This window comes from Ranitomeya variabilis, chromosome 2, assembly GCF_051348905.1.
Source record: "Ranitomeya variabilis isolate aRanVar5 chromosome 2, aRanVar5.hap1, whole genome shotgun sequence".
In the NCBI taxonomy this organism is placed as follows: Eukaryota; Metazoa; Chordata; class Amphibia; order Anura; family Dendrobatidae; genus Ranitomeya; species Ranitomeya variabilis.
The window spans coordinates 173,774,277-173,794,119 of record NC_135233.1 but is presented as its reverse complement, the minus strand read 5'-3'; the positions used below and the strand labels follow the sequence as shown (position 1 = coordinate 173,794,119).

At 45.5% G+C, this 19,843-nt stretch overlaps 1 protein-coding gene across 1 annotated transcript in view; it reads right to left on the bottom strand.

Moving 5' to 3' along the window:
• Nucleotides 1-19,843, bottom strand: part of GALNT2 (polypeptide N-acetylgalactosaminyltransferase 2) — a 183,102-nt gene that overhangs the window by 157,719 nt on the left and 5,540 nt on the right. Inside the window, exon 2 of the mRNA XM_077283219.1 lies at nucleotides 36-129. Within this exon, the coding sequence (XP_077139334.1) occupies nucleotides 36-129 (94 nt within the window). The remainder of the gene's footprint in view (nucleotides 1-35; nucleotides 130-19,843) is intronic.

Below are 19,843 nucleotides of genomic sequence, written 5' to 3'. Positions count from 1 at the left end.
CTCTGGGCAAAAGAAAATGTTTTAAGATATGTTACCAGGTGGTAGAGTTTCCAAATTTTGAGCTCTCTCTTCTTCACTGATGCTGTGTGGATCTCTTTTCTTTACTGCGCCAATTTCATTCCAGTCCTCCTGTAGGAAAAAAAAAACGGTTGAAATCATAGTTTGGCTTTTCTCCTTGCCAATAACACTTACAGGAACTGGTTACACAGGATCAAATACCAGAGCAGTAATATGGGTTTGTGGCGCCATGTCGCTCTGTGGCAGACGTAAGACGGTGGTGGCCCAGATACAACTGATTGCTTGGTTTTCTAGTTAATGTGTACATCCAGTTATGCGGAAACATTATTTCATTGCAGTTGTTACTGAGCAGGACATCTCTGGCTTCAGGAGCATTATTGTGCCCTCCCGTGCCTATGTGGGTAGTGTGGAACTGGCTCACCTCAATAATAAGAGGTATTCATTTCATTTCAGGATCAGCTTCAAAGAAATTACTTGCCTGGAAGGAAGAGGCTTCATTCTGTTGGTACAGACTTGCCCATCCTGACTCGGCCGTAGCCAATTTCTCCACAATTTGTGGCAACTTCCACATCTAAACTAGAAACACTGACTTGTCTTCTGCCCACCTGCAGCACATTCTCGTAGCCCCCTTTTACAGACAAGCATTCCATGAACTGGCAACAGAAAACAAATGAACCCAATATCTTGAAGTGTCCTCAACGTCTGATTGCTTCATATCAGATGACTGCTATCCTCTACAATTTCAGAGGCAAAACTAATGTGACCCCAGGCAGTAGGCCCAGGCAAGCCACAAAGCCTGGGGCAGTAGACCAATCCTAGAAAAGACTCAAAACTTTTTAACCCCCCCCCACCTCTCCCACCAAAATTATAAAAAAATAAAAAAAAAAAAAACCACGGCGTGACATACTTATTATGGAGCATGGAGACAGACGTCTGCCATTTTGCTGTGTGTGCTGCGTTGGCCGAGAGATTGAAGCCTTTATATAATTGTACAACCTACCCTTACTAAAGTACAAGCTCAATGCCAAGGCCATAGGAAAGACATTGAGATGAAGAAAAACAGACATGTCATCATGTTTTGCTGTCTATGTACTGGGATTAAAACACTAATGTCTGCTCATACAAACCTTCCCACTAAGCAAACAGCTGGCTGCAGTAAGCTTTTCCCATGCCAGAGTTATAGCACTCATTTGTCACTGTAACATTTGTGATGGCTGAAGTCCAAGATGCTTACCAGAATCGACCATTTGTGGGAACTTTGGGAACCTTTAGAATGTACCTTAGTACGTGTTACTTTGGGTTCTGCCCCTGAGCCCACTCCATGCATGGCTACACGGCCACACAAGCCTCTACCAGCAGTGATGGAGCCAAGTCCAACCCCTGCTGTTTAACCACTTAAGTGCCACGGTTATTATAAGAATTTTATTTCTATAGCGCCAACATGTTCCGCAGCACTTTACATTTTACGGGGGACTTGTACAGACAATAAAAGACATTACAGCATAACTTACATAACATTACATAAATCAACAGATACCAAGAGAAGTGAGGGCCCTGTTCGCAGGCTTACAATCTATGAGGAAATAGGGGAGACACGAAAGGTGGATGATAATTACTTTCATTGTTCTGACCAGCCATAATGTAAGAAATCGGGTGTTCATGTAATGCTGCATGAACCGTTATCAGCCTGTATATGTAACAGTACAGACACAGAGGGCTATTAAATGCATAAAATGTGAGAACATGATACGAGGAACCTGGTTATGAAGACATTTTTCAATGAGCAACACAGGGAGAGTTAGATTGATTTGTTGAGGCAGTAGGCCAGTTGAAGAAATGCGTTTTTAGGGCACGCTTAAAACTGAGGGGATTGGGGATTAATCAAATTATCCTGTGTAGTGCATTCCAAAGAATTGGTGCAGCACGTGGGAAGTCTTGGAGACGGGAGTGGGAGGATCGGATTATTGAGGATGTTAATCTCAGGTCATTAGCAGAGAGGAGGACACCGGTAGGGTGATAGACTGAGATGCTGCCGTAATGGAAAACTGCAGTTGTAAAACCGCAGTGAAAACCGCGGTAAATCCACGATAAATCTGCAGCAAAAACGCAGCGTTTTTGCCCTGCAGATTTATCAAAACTGCTGCGGAAAAATCCGCAGTGGCCATGAATACGTGTGCACATACCCTAACAGAGGCATTTAAGAAATACAACACCTGTGGGGAATCCGTTATGGGGTACCGTCAACCTGCCCACCCCTCCTTTCCGCAGAACCATCATGTTGCTACGAAGGGTTGACACTGTAGCCAGCGGTCATACTCTAGTCTAGTCCCAGTTGTCGACATTTTTTTGTACTGCACATAATTTTTTTTTCCTATATACTGTAACTCTGCAGTATTTCATTAAATAGTAAAAGCGACCAAAGGCTCGCGAAAAAACAGAAGTGAAAAGTAACTTAAAAAGTTATTAATATTTAATAAAACAAATGGAAACATTCAAATAACCCTTATTCCCCATTCCAATTATAATAACATGTTTCTTTCTTTTTTTAATAATGTTCAGATTTTAATTACTAAAATATAGAAAAAACACACTTCATCTCCTCTTCCTCTCACTGTCGGGTACCTCAGGGCTCAGTCCTTTATCCCCTTCTCTTCTCTCTCTACACGGCCCCAATTGGACAGACCATCAGCAGATTTGGCTTTCAGTTCCATCTTTATGCTGATGACACACAACTATACACGTCACCCCCTGACCTTACCCCCGCTGTACTACAGAACGCCACTGACTGTCTGTCCGCAGTCTCCAACATCATGTCCGCTCTCTATCTGAAACTCACCCTCTCCAAAACTGAACTTCTTCTGTTCCAGCCATCTACTAACCTCCCTAAATCTGACATTTCCCTCTCCGTGGGTGGCACCATAATAACACCCCGGCAGCAGGCGCGCTGTCTGGGTGTTATTTTTGACTCCGATCTCTCCTTCACATCCCATATACAATTTCTTGCTAGGCTCTTGCCGCTTACACCTAAAGAACATCTCTAGAATCCGCCCTTTTCTCACCATGGAAACAACAAATACCCTCACCGTCGCCCTGATCCACTCCTGCCTGGACTACTGTAACGCTCTGATAGTTGGCCTCCCTCTTACTCAACTTTTCCCGCCCCAACCTTAAAGCAGCAGCCAGGGTCGTCCACCTGGCTAATCGTTAGTCGGACGTGTCCGCTCTTCGCCAGTCGTTACACTGGCTACCCATTCATTGTAGGATCCAATTCAAAGTACTTGTTCTCACCCACAAAGCTCTCCACAGTGCGGCACCCCCTTACATCTCCTCCCTCATTTCAAATGCTCTACCCCAAGATATTAGGACCATCCACAAGTTGAACAGTTTTAGGCGCTCACTCAAAACACGTGTTCAGAGCGGTCTATCACGTTCCCTAATCAAAGTCAGTGTGTGTGTGTGTGTGTGTGTGTGTGTGTGTGTGTGTGTGTGTGTGTGTGTGTGTAGCCCATTCACTACTTCCATCTACCCCCCACCTCCTGAAGATGGCTGGACCATCATTGTACATACATCATTGTAAATACACATCTGTACTTTGTATCTCCCCCACCTCATTGTAGATTGTAAGCTCTCACGAGCAGGGTCGTCTTATTTTGCTTTAATCATTGTATTACTGTTAAAGCTGTGTTTGAAACTATTTAACTATAAAGCGCTGCGGAATATGTTGGTGCTATATAAATAAAGATTATTATTATTATTATTATTACGGTATTAACTGCATTACTTTGAATTTGTTGTAATCATATTAACTACCGTAGATGAATCGTGTTGCTTGGTAATTTTTTTTCCACACAATGAATACAGCAAATGTAAAAAAAAATAAAATAAAATAGCGGAAACCAACCAAATTGGATTTTTTTTTTTTTTTTTCACAGTTTTAAGTACATTTTATGAATAAAAAGAAAAAATGGTGTCACTTAAAACTATATCTCGTCCTGTAAACAACACATTATGTGGACTCACAAACAAACAAAAAAAAAAATCATGCATCTCGGAAGAAGGGTAGGAAAACCCCAAAGTGCCTCAGTCTCCGTTTGGCTGCAGTGGTGACATGAAGACAACAGCAATGCCATCAAACACTTTGAAGTTTAGAAAGGAAGAGCCACTGAGCACATTGATTGGCTGCACTGTAGTAAACAGACCGAGGCAGCGGTGGAAAGCAGGCGCTGGGCCTGGGAGGGTAAGGAACACTCAAGTTTGCTCTTTTAAGAACAGTGTATGGCAGAACGTTTTCTAGAAAACGACTACTGCTTGGTTGGATGGAAAAATGAAAAGTAAATGTATAAAGTATAATTGGAGAAGTATCAAGGGACCAATAAAGTAAGCAAAGGATACAAGCTGCACATTTAGACTAGAAGCGAGGGAAAAAAGAAGTGCTAGTAAGCTGTGTTAATTCTTCTCGACTGATAATCTTCTTAGTGCTCATGAAAACATATGTACAAAGCTCCCGAGTAATACACGGCCTTATAAATAGACTGACAGTGCTCCGTGCTATATGGCATAAGGTTTGCTACTTAAAAACAAAAAATCTCAGCAGCAAAAGGTCCCCCTATCCCTTCCCACATGAGCAATGGAAATGGTAACACTTGACACTAATCTTAAGAGGCGGTTTAGATTGAAACTAAGTGCAGCATAAACTATTTTAGGACAGGACAAAGCAAGGCCAGAGAGCCCCATGCTAGAGACGTGCCATTTATTGTTGTATTTGCTGCAGCTCTAGCCACCATCCATTGTTGGCAGCTTTCTGCTTATGAAAATTACAAAGCATCAACTACTGTGGGCAGCATACTGTACTGAGCACGCGTCGGGACTCTGAATTTTCCTAAGGCCTAAACTTTGCTCGGCCCTCACCAGGGCACAGAAGTAGGCCCAAGTTATGGGTATTCCAATATGGTGGCCGGGATTCATATCCCCCGCCAAGCCGCACGCCACCGCTCAATGGCTGAGCGCCGCGGGATTCAAATCCCCCGCCCCGCCGGCTGAGCCAATGAGCGTTGCCGCGCCGGATTTGAATCCCCCAAGCAGTGCGGCTCCGCTCATTGGCTGAGCCGCCCGCTGGCTCAAGTTTGGCGGGGGATTCAAATCCCACGCGGCACCACTCATTGGCTCAGCCGGCGGGCATCTCAGCCAATGAGCGGTGCCACGCGGCTTTGGCGGGGGATTTGAATCCTGCGCCGCTCAAATCGGCGTGGCACCGCTCAGTGGCTGAGCTGCCGCCGGCTGAGCCAATGAGCAGCGCAGGATTCAAATCCCCCACAGGCTGAGCCAATGAGCGGTGCTGCACAGGATTCAAATCCCCTGCCAAGGCGCTGTGCGGTGCTGCACAGCTTTGGATGGGAATTTGAATCTCGCGCCGCTCAATGGCTCAGCCACGGGATTTCAATCCCGTGCGGCACCGCTCATTGGCTGAGCCGCCACCGGCTGAGCCAATGAGCGTGCCACGTGGGATTTGAATCCCCGCAAAGGCTGGTGACCAATCAACTGCTAGCGGTATTGGCGCCAGATTTGAATACCGCTAGAAGCTGATGTTCATTTCACTGCACTCCCTATGCAATAGCATCGGGCCTGTTTCTAGTTAATATACAATTAGCCATTGTGCAACCCACCACTTAAGGTATAAATTAATACACCACTTTGATCCCCACTAACTATAATTAGTTACTTTTCCCTGCCCAATAAAAATATAAATTAATCAGCCCCTGGGCTTTTTCCCCCAATTCATTACCAGTCACTTTTCTGTGTCCTCAACCAACCCATTACATGTCATCTTAAAATTACAATTACATACCCCAATTTATTATAGCCACATACCCCAATACAGGATGCAATGCTCTCTTTTACATACCCAGTTCATTAAAATGTAATATCTTCTCACCCATCCCTCACCCCAATTCATAACATACTGTTCTCACCCGTCCACCATCTCAATTGATTCGTTTAAAGGGAAAAATCAATAAATAACTCACCTCTCCTGGCGATCCCCTGCAGCTCTGCCCCTTCCTCTTCTTGCCGATGCCTACATGGTAAACAAAGCCGCCGTGCGATAACGACGTCACTCCGGCTGAGTCAGAAGGTGATGGCAGCAGGTACGCTCATTTTCTCTACTGCCAGCAACGGACCAATAGGAGCTCTCCCTGCTGGTGATAAGCGCCCCTGATGGTAGCTCAAAAAATATTATCATGAGGGTAATCTAGCCATGGGCCCCCCTGGAGCCTCGGGCGGTAGACCAGATTGCCCTCATTGTAATCCACCTATTCCTGGAAAAGGTCATTTATATGAATTGATAAAGATGATTTCTCAACAATAAGATGTCTGACAATAGACACACACAGAGGACTGTTTTCACCATTCTATAACCTGTATGCCCATATTAACCCCTTAGTGACCAGGTCAATTTTTTTAATCTAACATCTGCCACTTATTGCTACATAAACTCTGGAACGCTTCAACATATCCCATTGCTTTTGAGACTGATTTTTCATGATACATTATACTTTATGATAATGGTAAATTTAAGTTGGTAAGTTTTACATTTTGTTATAAAAATATCAGAAATTTCACACAAAAAATGTAAAACATTTGTAATTTTCAAACTTTGAATGATTATCCCTTTAATCCAGACAGTCGTATCACACAAAAAAATCACTACATAACTTTTCCCTCATGTCGGCATTACATCAGCGCCATTCGTAAAATGTTATTTTATTAGCATTTTAGAAGGTTTAATAATGTAGCAGTCATTTTTCATTCTTTCAAGGAAATTTACAAAACTTTTTTTTAGAGACCTATCCAGATTTGAAGTGACTTTGGAGGTTCTATATAATGGAAACCCCCAAAAGTGATACTTAAAAAAAAAAAAAAAAAAACTGCTTTCAGGTAGTTATTAATCCTTCAGGTGCTTTTCAGGAATCAATACAAAGTGGCATGACAGAAATGGAAAAAGTGTATTTTTACCACCTAAACGTCAGTAACTTCTGAACATGTTACTATAGCCGGCAGACTCTAAGGCCGCTATTTAGAAGGAGAATTGCAATGGCAAACATCAGGACCACACAATCAAGATCTCAGGGTGCCAATTGGGTTGAAGAGACCCCACACTCTGTTAACCATTCAGATGCTGTAGTCACTATTGACAGCAGCATCTAAGCGGTTAAACAGCCATGGTCGGTGCCAACACTAATGTGGCTGATGAAGCAAGTTGTCAGCTATAGTGGACAGCCGACAGCTGATTGTCAGTTGTCAGAGGATGCTACTCTCTTATATCGCAGGTCATTAAAAAGATGTATTGGTGGTCATTAAGGGGTTAATAGCTTAGAAAAGTTCAAATGTGGCGACAGATTCCCTTTAAACTTTCTACTTGTGTTTCCTGTACCTCTTAGGACAAAGGCAAACCCATGTCACTGCCGTCATGGTGGTGCTATGTAAATACTTTCTATGCAAGTCCAAAATAAAGAAATGATTGAACACTGACGTGTCACTTACTCACTAGGCACCGCGCTGTGCGCAATGCATGGCATTCACATGGCCGCTTCTGAAAAGAAAAGCCAAGCAAGCGGAGGTCAGCTACAAGCAATAACAATGCAGCTGATCTGGTTATTCCTGAACACAAGGCCCGGGCAGATCACTGGAATAACAACATGTTAAGATCATTCACAGAACATGTTCTGACACACGATGTAAGGCTATGTGCACATGTAGGGAGGGTCCTCTGCGGGATCTCCCGCAGCGGATTTGATAAATCTGCAGGGCAAAACCGCTGCGGTTATCCCTGCAGATTTATCGCGTTTTGTTTTGCGGTTTCTGCTGCGGGTTTACTCCTATACTATTGATGCTGCATATGCAGCATCAATAGTAATGTTAAAAATAATTTAAAAAATGGTTATACTCACCCTCTGACGTCCCGATCTCCTCGGCGCTGCACGCGGCGGTCCGGTTCCAAAGATGCTGTGCGAGAAGGACCTTCGTGATGTCACGGTCATGTGACCGCGACGTCATCGCAGGCCCTGCTCGCACAGCAACCCTGCGACCGGACGGCCGCGTGCAGCGCTGAGAGGTGAGTATATCATTAATTTTTATTTTAATTCTTTTTTTTTTTTTACACAAATATGGTTCCCAGGGCCTGGAGGAGAGTCTCCTCTCTTCCACCCCGGGTACCATCTGCACATGATCCGCTTACTTCCCGCATCATGGGCACAGCCCCATGCGGGAAGTAAGCGGATCAATGCTTTCCTATGTGAGCAGAATCGCAGCGATTCTGCACAAAGAAGTGACATGCTGCGGAATGTAAACCGCTGCGTTTCTGCGCTGTTTTTCCCGCAGCATGTGCACAGCGGATTGCGGTTTCCATAGGTTTACATGTAACTGTAAACACAATGGAAACTGTTGCAGAAACGCTGCGGATCTGCGGTAAAAACCGCAACGTGTGCACATAGCCTAAGATTGGACAATTGTGAGATAACAGATGGGCATGCAATCACTAGAAAATAGGACTGCACCAATGCTCCCAGAAGCCACGGCCAAGACCAGAGAAGACCACAAATGTGGAACTACATCATTAGTCTGAGAAATATTTGTAACTAGCTGAAGAGCCCGCACACAGTAACTAGCTGTGGTTTGTTATAACAAATTACAATGATTATGTTGCACATAAAAACATTTCACATGATATACTCAACACTACAGATTTTCATTCCCCCCCACTCCTCTCATTGTCCCCTCACTCCTCTCACTGTCCTCCTCACTCCTCTCACTGTCCTCCTCACTCCTCTCACTGTCCTCCTCACTCCTCTCACTGTCCCCCTCACTGTCCTCCTCACTCCTCTCACTGTCCTCCTCACTCCTCTCACTGTCCTCCTCACTCCTCTCACTGTCCTCCTCACTCCTCTCACTGTCCTCCTCACTCCTCTCACTGTCCTCCTCACTCCTCTCACTGTCCTCCTCACTCCTCTCACTGTCCTCCTCACTCCTCTCACTGTCCTCCTCACTCCTCTCACTGTCCTCCTCACTCCTCTCACTGTCCTCCTCACTCCTCTCACTGTCCTCCTCACTCCTCTCACTGTCCTCCTCACTCCTCTCACTGTCCTCCTCACTCCTCTCACTGTCCTCCTCACTCCTCTCACTGTCCTCCTCACTCCTCTCACTGTCCTCCTCACTCCTCTCACTGTCCTCCTCACTCCTCTCACTGTCCTCCTCACTCCTCTCACTGTCCTCCTCACTCCTCTCACTGTCCTCCTCACTCCTCTCACTGTCCTCCTCACTCCTCTCACTGTCCTCCTCACTCCTCTCACTGTCCTCCTCACTCCTCTCACTGTCCTCCTCACTCCTCTCACTGTCCTCCTCACTCCTCTCACTGTCCTCCTCACTCCTCTCACTGTCCTCCTCACTCCTCTCACTGTCCTCCTCACTCCCCTCACTGTCCTCCTCACTCCTCTCACTGTCCTCCTCACTCCTCTCACTGTCCCCCCCTCACTCCTCTCACTGTCCCCCCCCTCACTCCTCTCACTGTCCCCCCCCTCACTCCTCTCACTGTCCCCCCCCTCACTCCTCTCACTGTCCCCCCCCCCTCACTCCTCTCACTGTCCCCCTCACACGCGCACAGCAACTTCCTGTTATGAGCACAGCGGTGTAATCCATGAGGCTCCTCCCTTTTCCTTGATATCATGCCTCACAGGAGCAACTCCATTCTAGACTGATACACTGAAGGCGGCGGCCCTGATTGTAGGTCGCAGCGGCTGGAACGTCGCAACCGGTGAGTTTTGCACGGTAGCTTTCAAGGTGAATGTCTCTCCGCCCATGTGCCCGCTACGTCATCATTTCGCGAGACCGCAATGCACTCTTGAGACCGGAGCGTACGAGCAGCGTCGGTAACCGCTTCGCTTGGATCCGGGGGCTCCGGACGGTGAGTATATAACTATTTTTTATTTTATTTTATTTCTTTTTTTTTTTTTAACAGGGATTTGATGCCCACAATGCTATATACTACCTGGGCTGTGCGATATACTACGTGGGCTGTGCGATATAGTACATGGGATGTGCGATATACTACGTGGGATGTGCGATATACTACGTGGGATGTGCGATATACTACGTGGGCTGTGCGATATACTACGTGGGCTGTGCGATATACTACGTGGGCTGTGCGATATACTACGTGGGCTGTGCGATATACTACGTGGGCTGTGCGATATACTACGTGGGCTGTGCGATATAATACGTGGGCTGTGCGATATAATACGTGGGCTGTGTAATATAATATGTGGGCTGTGCTATATACTACGTGGTTGGGCAATATACTACATGGGCTCTGCTATATACTACGTGGCTGGGCAATATACTACGAGGCTCTGTGCTGTATACTACGTGGCTGGGCAATATGCTATGTGGCTGGGCAATATGCTACGTGGCTGGGCAATATACTACATGGGCTCTGCTATATACTACGTGGCTGGGCAATATGCTATGTGGCTGGGCAATATGCTACGTGGCTGGGCAATATACTACATGCATATTCTAGAATACCCGATGTGTTACAATCGGGCCACCATCTAATATATATATATATATATATTATACACATAGCAGGACTGCCGCTCTGATGCCAAGTAAGGAGCTCCTGGACATCCCAAATATTTAGAGCACCATAAAGGTGTTTGCCATCCAGCTATGATGGAGGGTCACACATCAGAGCTCCAGATAGGACTACTACATATACAGTAAACATTAATGGACTTATTTTTTAGTCAGCACAGTATCATGCAGGTGGCCAGGTAACAAGACGCCAATGCACTTAACCTTTGGTACCAGCACCTACAGGGTATTTTTGTTTGTATTTAAAGGGAATCTAACAGCAGGTTTTTTTTCACCTAACCTGAGAGTATTCCAGCAATATGTCACTTACTGAGCTGCTTGCTGTAGTTTGGATAGTCTGTTGATAAACCAGTGATTTTATCACTAGATGACTCATAAACCTGCTTTAAGGGAATCCTCCATAATCATGAGCTCTGTATAACCGCACTCCCATCACTCTGTTACACTGTGCATAGGCAGAAATCTGCTAATTAGAGGTGTGGGCTGGCTTATACTGAGCTCAGCATTTAGAGAACTGCTAGATCAGCAGAAGATAAAACTGATTTTATATAGAAAAAACTGCAGCAGCATCCCCAGTATGTGATTCATCGCAAGAATCAGGGTGACTACAACTAAATCATGCTGCTCTCAAATGGCGTAGTAAAAAGCTGGTGACAGAGTCGCTTTAAATTTCAGTTTTGGGATTTTTTTTTTTTTACCTGTAGACCAAACCGTTATCTTTGTACCCCAATAAGATTATAATATATATATATATATATATATATATATATATATATATATATATATATATATATATATATATATATATATATATATATATATATATATACACACACACACACACACACACACACGAGGGGCGATCCAAACGTAATGATAATCGGTTATTTCCATTGCACACAGAAATTAAAATAAAATGTTTTCTTCTCTCTTAGGTACCCACTAGTCCAGGAAAAAAAAAATCACTTAAATAGACCACGATTCCCGGGAGCTACATTCATTTGAATATGAACTGCCGAGGAGTGAACATCAAAATGGAAAAAAACGAGCTCAGAGCTGTCATCAAATACCTCTGCTTGAAAAAAATGACTACCAAAGACATACACAGCGACTTGGTGGAAACATTGGGGGACTCTTCTCCTCCATATTCCACAGTTGCACGCTGGGCCAAGGAATTTAAGCTGGGCAGAACATCAATGGAAGATGAACATCGTGAAGGACGCCCATCCACGTCCCTCAATGAAGAAAACGTGAAAAAAGTTGAAGTTGTATTGGCAGATTGAAGAGTGACTATCAGGCATGTAGCTGAGGTCACAGGGATCTCATATGGCAGAATTCAAAGAATCCTTGCAAAAGAATTGCATATGAGAAAGGTCTCCGCGCGTCGGGTGCCAAAAATGTTAACCGACGAGCAAAAGAAGAAACGAGTTGACATTTCAATAGCAAATCTCGAAAAGTTCCAAGCAGGCAAGGAAAATTTTTTGTCACGTTTTTTGACCATGGACGAGACCTGGATCCACCATTTTGATCCCGAAACTAAACAACAATCGATGACATGGAAACGGGCAGACGCCGAAGAAATTCAAAGTGTCAAGCTCAGCAGGGAAGGTTATGGCGTCCGTTTCTTGGGACGCTGAAGGAATTATTATGGTGGACTATTTGGAGAAGGGATCCACTATTACGGGCTCCTACTACACAGAACAAATAAAAAGATTGCGGGAGGCTATCAAGGAGAAAAGGCGCGGCAAACTGCGGGCTGGAGTGCTGTTTCACCAAGATAACGCGCCAGCTCACAAAGCTGCAGTTGCCATGGCTACCATTCAAGAAGCGGGCTTTGAACTGGTGGAACACCCCCCATTCGCCAGATCTAGCCCCCAGTGACTTCTTTCTCTTTCCTCGGCTCAAGGAACACCTCCGGGGCAAGAAATTTGACGACAATAGCGACGTGATAACCGCTGTTAGGGATTTTTTTGAGGGTCAAGATCAAGAATTTTTTTGAAGGGAATTCTAAGTTTAGAAAAGAGATGGACTAAATGTATAGACTTGTTAGGAGACTATGTAGAAAAATAAAAAAAAAAATTGACTATATTCATTGTGTTTAGTATTGATTATCATTACTTTTGGATCGCCCCTCGTGTATATATATATATACACATATACATATACATACATACATACATACATACATACATACATACATACATACATAATATAACAGATCCCAAAATCATTTTTCTTGGTCTGGGGCAACACATATATATTGTGTGCAACCAGACCCATCGCTTAGCTCCAAATAGCATGAACAAATAGGAGAAACCGGTTTCTCCTATTTGTTCATACATACATACATACATACATATATATATACACACACACACACACACAAAGGAATGCTTTGCATTACCCAGGAGCAAACACTACACAGGGCGACGGAGCAAAGTAGAAGAGGAAGAGCTGCTCTGGTGACAAGTGAAGTAGCCAACCCGCTGGCAAGGGTGGTCCATGACCATTCTGAGCTTTCCAAAGTCAGCATTAGGCAGAACATGCAGGGAGCAATTCTACAAGTCGTGTAAGTTCCTAGCCCCATAACAAAAAAAAGTTAAAAACTCAAAGAAAACCATTTTAAAGGGGTGGTTTGGTCTTATACAAAAAGTCTGAAGTCGCTGTGTGACTGCAGACTGCTGAATAGTGAGATAAGCACACTGTCACCATGCCCCATGCGAGTGGCTGGTCATTTGACTGCATACATGCAACTTGCAGACACATGCTGACTACACTCAGCTAGCTTCTCTCCACTTTCTTCCATTTAGTGAAGTCTAGTGACCACAAGTATGCATATCGCATGCATGGGGTCATGGGACCACCCACTGTCATGGGGAAGACCAGGGAATCGTGAAATTGTTACAATTGAGAACTCTTCAGACACCAAACCAAAAGAGCTTTTAAAAGGAATCTGCCACAAGGTTTTTGCTATGAAGTCTAAAGGCCCCGTCTCACATAGCGAGATCGCTAGCGAGATCGCTGCTGAGTCACAAGTTTTGTGACGCAACAGCGACCTCCATAGCGATCTCGCTATGTGTGACACGTACCAGCGATCAGGCCCCTGCTGCGAGATCGCTGGTCGTGTCGGAATGGCCTGGACCTTTTTTTGGTCGTTGAGGCCCCGCTGACATTGCTGAATCGGTGTGTGTGACACCGATCCAGCGATGTCTTCACTGGTAACCAGGGTAAACATCGGGTTACTAAGCGCAGGGCCGCGCTTAGTAACCCGATGTTTACCCTGGTTACCAGCGTAAATGTAAAAAAAAAAAAACAATACATACTCGCCTTCTGATGTCCGTCAGGTCCCTTGCCGTCTGCTTCCTGCTCTCACTGACTGCCGGCCGTACAGTGAGAAGTGAGAGCACAGCAGTGACGTCACCGCTGCGCTCTGCTCTCAGTGTACGGCGGCTCAGTCAGTCAGAGCAGGAAGCAGACGGCAAGGGACCTGGACACCGAAAGGCGAGTATGTAGTGTTTGTTTTTTTTGGTAACCAGGGTAAACATCGGGTTACTAAGCGCGGCCCTGCGCTTAGTAACCCGATGTTTACCCTGGTTACCCGGGTGCTGCAGGGGGACTTCGGCATCGTTGAAGACAGTTTCAACGATGCCGAACTCGTTCCCCTGATCGTTGGTCGCTGGGGAGAGCTGTCTGTGTGACAGCTCCCCAGCGACCACACAGCGACTTACCAACGATCACGGCCAGGTCATATCGCTGGTCGTGATCGTTGGTAAATCGCTAAGTGAGACGGGGCCTTGAGAGCAGCATTACGTAGGGTCAGATACCCCGATTCCAGTGATGCATCAGTTACTGGGCTGTTTCTGCAGGTTTGATAAAGTCCCTGTTTATCTGCTGCACATCTACCAGTTCTACTAATACTGACCTCTCAATAAACCCACCCACACCACTAATTGGTAGCTTTCTGCCTATGCACAGTATAAATAGAAAGCTGCCAGTGGGTAGCATGGTAGCTCAGTGGATAGCACTTCAGCCTTGCAGCGCTGGAGTCCTGGGTTCAAATCCCACCAAGGACAACATCTGCAAGGAGTTTGTATGTTCTCCCCGTGTTTGCGTGGGTTTCCTCCCGGTACTCCGGTTTCCTCCCACATTCCAAAGACATGCTGATAGAGAATCTAGATTGTGAGCCCCAATGGGGACAGTGATGTCTGTAAAGCGCTGCGGAATATGTTAGCGCTATATAAAAATAAAGATAATTATTATAATACTATTATGCATAGTATAAATAGAAAGCTGCCAATCAGTGATGGGGGTTACATCAAGCTTAGGCTGCTTTCACACATCAGTTTTTTGCCATCAGTCACAATCCGTCGAATGTTGATAAACAACCAATCCGTCGCAGATTGTGAAAAACTGATGCAACGGATCCGTTTTTTCGCCGGATCCGACTAGCTGATCCAGCTAATTGGAGCCTAAAAAAAATATCGGAGCATGCTCAGTTAAAAAAAACGGAATCAGTCGCCGGATTCTGTCATTTGACCGATCCGGCACCATAGGCTTCCATTCTAGCAAACGACGGACACAAAAAACTTTACTTTGTCCGCTTTCTCCGGCCGCCAGATCAACAATTTTCGACGGATCAGGGGAACGACAGATAAAACATGAGACCATCCATCACAGTCCGTCACTAATACAAGTCTATGAGAAAAAAAATGATCTGCTGACAACATTCGCTGGATCCGTTTTTTTTTTTTCAAAATTCGCCGGATTGAGACTGACAGCAAAAGACTTGTGTGTGAAAACAGCCTTAAGAATATGGAGGACTACATAACAGCAGGTTTATTAGTCCTCTAGTGATAATCTCCTGCTGATAAAACACTCATTTGACTAAAACTACAGGGAGCAGTCCAGCAAGGCTCATGCTGGAATCAGGATCTCTGGATCTACATTATGCTGCTCTCACATGTGGTGACTAAGCTATGGTGACAAGTAGCCTTTAGGCTGTGTGCCCACGTTGCGTTTTTTATGCGTTTCTGCCGCGTTATCTGCTGCAGCAGAAACACATAAAACGCTTAGAAGCCGCATTCCCATGTAATCCTATGGGATTCCGCAGTTGCTGTGCCCATGCTGCGGATTTTCCCGCTGAGGAATCGCATAGCGGTAAAATCTGCAGCACGTACATTATTTCTGCGGAATCGCGGCGATTCCTCAGCCATAGGATTGCATTGAAACGCTCACTTTACGCATGTGGCTATGCCCACCATGCGTAAAGTGAGCGCTTCATGTGCGGATGGTACCCAGGTCTGGAGGAGGGGAGACTCTCCTGCAGGTCCTGGGATCCATATTTCTGTAAAAAAAAAAAAAGAATTAAAATAAAAATTAGGGATATACTTACCTTCTGATGGCCCCCGGAGTCCTCCCGGCTCTCAGCGGATGCATTGCGTGAATCACCTGGGATGACGTCGGGAAACGCATGCGTTTTACCCACGGCAGGGAGTTGTGGAAATGCTGTGGACATTTCCGCAGCATTTCTGCAATATGGGCACATAGCCTTAAAAGGCAGTGAAGGTTCTGATTATAATCTTGGGGTTACTTTGGAGACTTGTGTGAGAAGGGTGAGACTGGGTCTAGATACAGTGATACACAAGGCTCTAGAGCAGGGGTCTCCAACTTGTTTGGGCATATGGGCCGCATATAGAAAATTGTTTAATTTGATAGTCCACATTCTTTGCAAGATGAGATGACATTTTTAGTGACAGTTTTATTCTATAATCCTTTTGAGAATTTTATTTTTATATTTTTAGTGTGTTATTTGTTTTAAATGGCATAAATTGTATGGGTTGTGGCACACCTTAATAGCAAGGATCAATATGGATGTAGCGATAACAAGTGTGCACTTTGCAACTAAAGTAAGCAAAACATTTTTTAATACTTTATATTGAATTTATTTTTTTTTACAGTTATTTTTCCTTTATTTGTTCTCCAAATGGCTCCATACAATAATATTGTCTTACAATTTGCACTTTATAGTAATTATGGTTCCCATAGAGCAGCCACGTGCCCCGGCCTGAGACCCATATAGACCCCCTGGACCGAGCCACATCATTACGCGAGCTCGCGTGTCTGTGGGCCGTATGAAACAGCCGAGAAGTCGCATGCGGCCCGTGTGTTTGAGACCCCTGCTCTAGAAAGACCAGTACTATTAAGCGCATAAAATAAAATGGATTTACATACTGTAGGTGAATTTAGAAGTGAGTTTTTGAAAAAGCAACTTAAGAAAATCATATTCAAAGATTCCTATAAAGAGTTCTGCAAACTTTTCCAAGCCTTGAAATGGCCGACAGTTCTGTGTGTGAAAGCATGAGTGTGGGCAGCCGACGTCACCGAGCACACCGCACCGACCCATTACCAACTAACAAGTTTTTCCAGATTACCTTTTCACAAGTGTTCCGTAAAATAGCTTTGAGCTTAGGTGGCGCTTCCTCAGCAGACAGTGAGCATCGCTGCTTTTACAGTAAGGAGCGCACACTCATTTTAGGCTGCTTGGCTTGGGGACTTGCAAACCCATTAGAAATTAGTATTACAGAATGATTTAGGCTACTTTCACACTAGCGTTAACTGCATTCCGTCACAATGCGTCGTTTTGCCGAAAAAACGCATCCTGCAAAAGTGTTTGCAGGATGCGTTTTTTCACCATTGATTAACATGAAGCGACGCATTGTGACGGATTGCCACACGTCGCACCCGTCATGCAACGGATGCGTCGTGCAGTGGCGGACCGTCGGGAGCAAAAAACGCTACATGTAACGTTTTTTGCTCACGACGGTCCGCTTTTTCCAACCGCGCATGCGCGGCCGGAACTCCGCCCCCACCTCCCCGCACTTCCCCGCACCTCACAATGGGGCAGCGGATGCGCTGGAAAAATGCATCCGCTGCCCCCGTTGTGCAGCGGAGACAACGCTAGCGTCGGGAACCTCGGCCCGACGCACAGCGACGGGCCGAGCCCGACGCTAGTGTGAAAGAAGCCTTACCTGCCCGCACACCAATCTGGGATTCCCCAGGAAGGGAAACATTTACTAAAGGAATAACCAGTGAAAGAAAACACAAGAGAATAAATAAATACCAGGGTAAGACTGGAAGGGGGCCCATCACCCGATTCTCACTGCCCATACGTGGGCACAACTGCAACCAGATATAGATAGATAGATAGATAGATAGATAGATAGATAGATAGATAGATAGATAGATAGATAGATAGATAGATAGATAGATAGATAGATAGATAGATAGATAATTTACCTGAAATGCTCAAGTGATTTGGAGAAAACATACTGTAAAGGTGGAGTAGCATGCCAAAGCCAGAGAAGAGCCCAGTCCGGCACGGCCCGGCCACCAGCGCTGCTCTAGGACAGGTCTCTCACAATGGGAAAGAATCACCGCACAGGCGCTGGCAGGTACAGACTGGGGCTGAAATTCAGCCCTGGCATTTGAAATCACACAGGCCCATGCTGTCCCCTTCCCAAGCACCAGATGGGATAGATTACCCTGGAAGGAGGAAAGCAAGATTTACTACAAGACCAATATTTCTATTGATACCCGTGGCCTGCTGAAGTAGGTGATGGAGTCCGCGAATTTGTGCTCCGTCACAACTCTTAACAGTATGGGTGTCTTGAGAACACCAATTCTGTTGATAATGTAACAAGGCAGCCCACGACCAGACAGGCCCTTCTGGCATTTGCCAGAATTGCCAGATGGCCAGTCCGGCCCTGGGCCGCGCTGGGAAGAATCATTCCAGGGTGGGCTGGATGATGGATTAGCCTGGTCTCTGGTTATGGAGGCTACTGAAGATATGCCGTGACTCCGGTATTGTCACCCCCACTTGGTGTCCCCAGGCAGCCTCCCTGGTCCTCATCAGTTTCTGTTCACTTGGGCTGTAATGCATGGTCGATGCCAGCTCATCACTGGAGCCTAGGAAGAGGCCAGTATGGGAGCAGCAGGGGATCAAATATCCACCAAAATTCAATAAGAGGACCAGTCGGCATCAGCCAACAACTGAGCAGAACACAAGTCAGGATTGTTCTTTGGCCCCACACACAAGCCCCAGCCTTTCTTTTTAATTTTGCAATGCTGTTAAAAACGATCCACCACGTACCAAACCGCATATACAGACATGAGAGATGGCGTCATCCACACCTTTATTTCTGTCCTCTGTTTCTCCCTGCTTTAGTTTTCATGTGCTACAGCGCAGGGCTCCACCTACTTGACTATTGTTTAGCAGTAACTTTTAAACTGAACAAACGTGATACAATCTATTTTATTAATGAGCACTTCACATTCAGAGTGATTTTGAGGGGCCAAACAGCCGGCGCGCTCCAGGTTTCCGGGTTCCCTCTGCAGCTTATTCAGTAAGCAGGGACCCGAGCAGATTCGCTCATCTCTACTGGTGACGGGTTACTATTACACTTTTCCCTGGTTTTGGCTCCCACATACGGATGTAAGATACTGACCAAAGACTGAACGTGGCCTAGTACTTCACGTCTCTAGATGCTGGAGTATCACACATTTTCATGACTCTGAAAGGTTTAGATAAGCTACTGAAGACCGTAGCACTGAGCCTCCGCAGTCCGTCAGCTGCTCCTCACACACAATGGTAGATGCAAGCTTTGGAATTGGTCACTACGGATAGGATAGAGCATAACTTCTCAATCACTGGGGGCTCGACCTCAGGGAGACAGCCTGACTTGGCCATCTTCTGCAGTCCTATAGGGAAAGACTAGGGCGGAAAAAGGCCTGCATGACCTTCACTCCGCTCAGGTGGGCTTCTTCACAGGCCCGTCCTTGGAATAAAAGGTGGTCCCAGCGATCAGACCGCCCGCAACTGAGAAGCTATTCTGTATCTGTAGGACTTAAAAATGTACACAAAACTTTGTAACTGAAATGGCAAAATTAAGTATCGGTCTAAAGAACTGCAGCGGCTCAGCACCACTGTTCAGACCGAAGGTGTGAATGACGCTCAATAATGCAGCTGGCGAACATACGGGCAAAACTCTGATCAAAGCATTGGCTCAGGGAAACGTCTAGATTCTAAGAAGGAATTGCATTATCTGGAAGTCATATATCCACCATTCATCTAATGACTTTTCCCAAATGTCAGTACACAAAGTGCTAGTGTGCCAAGAGGCTT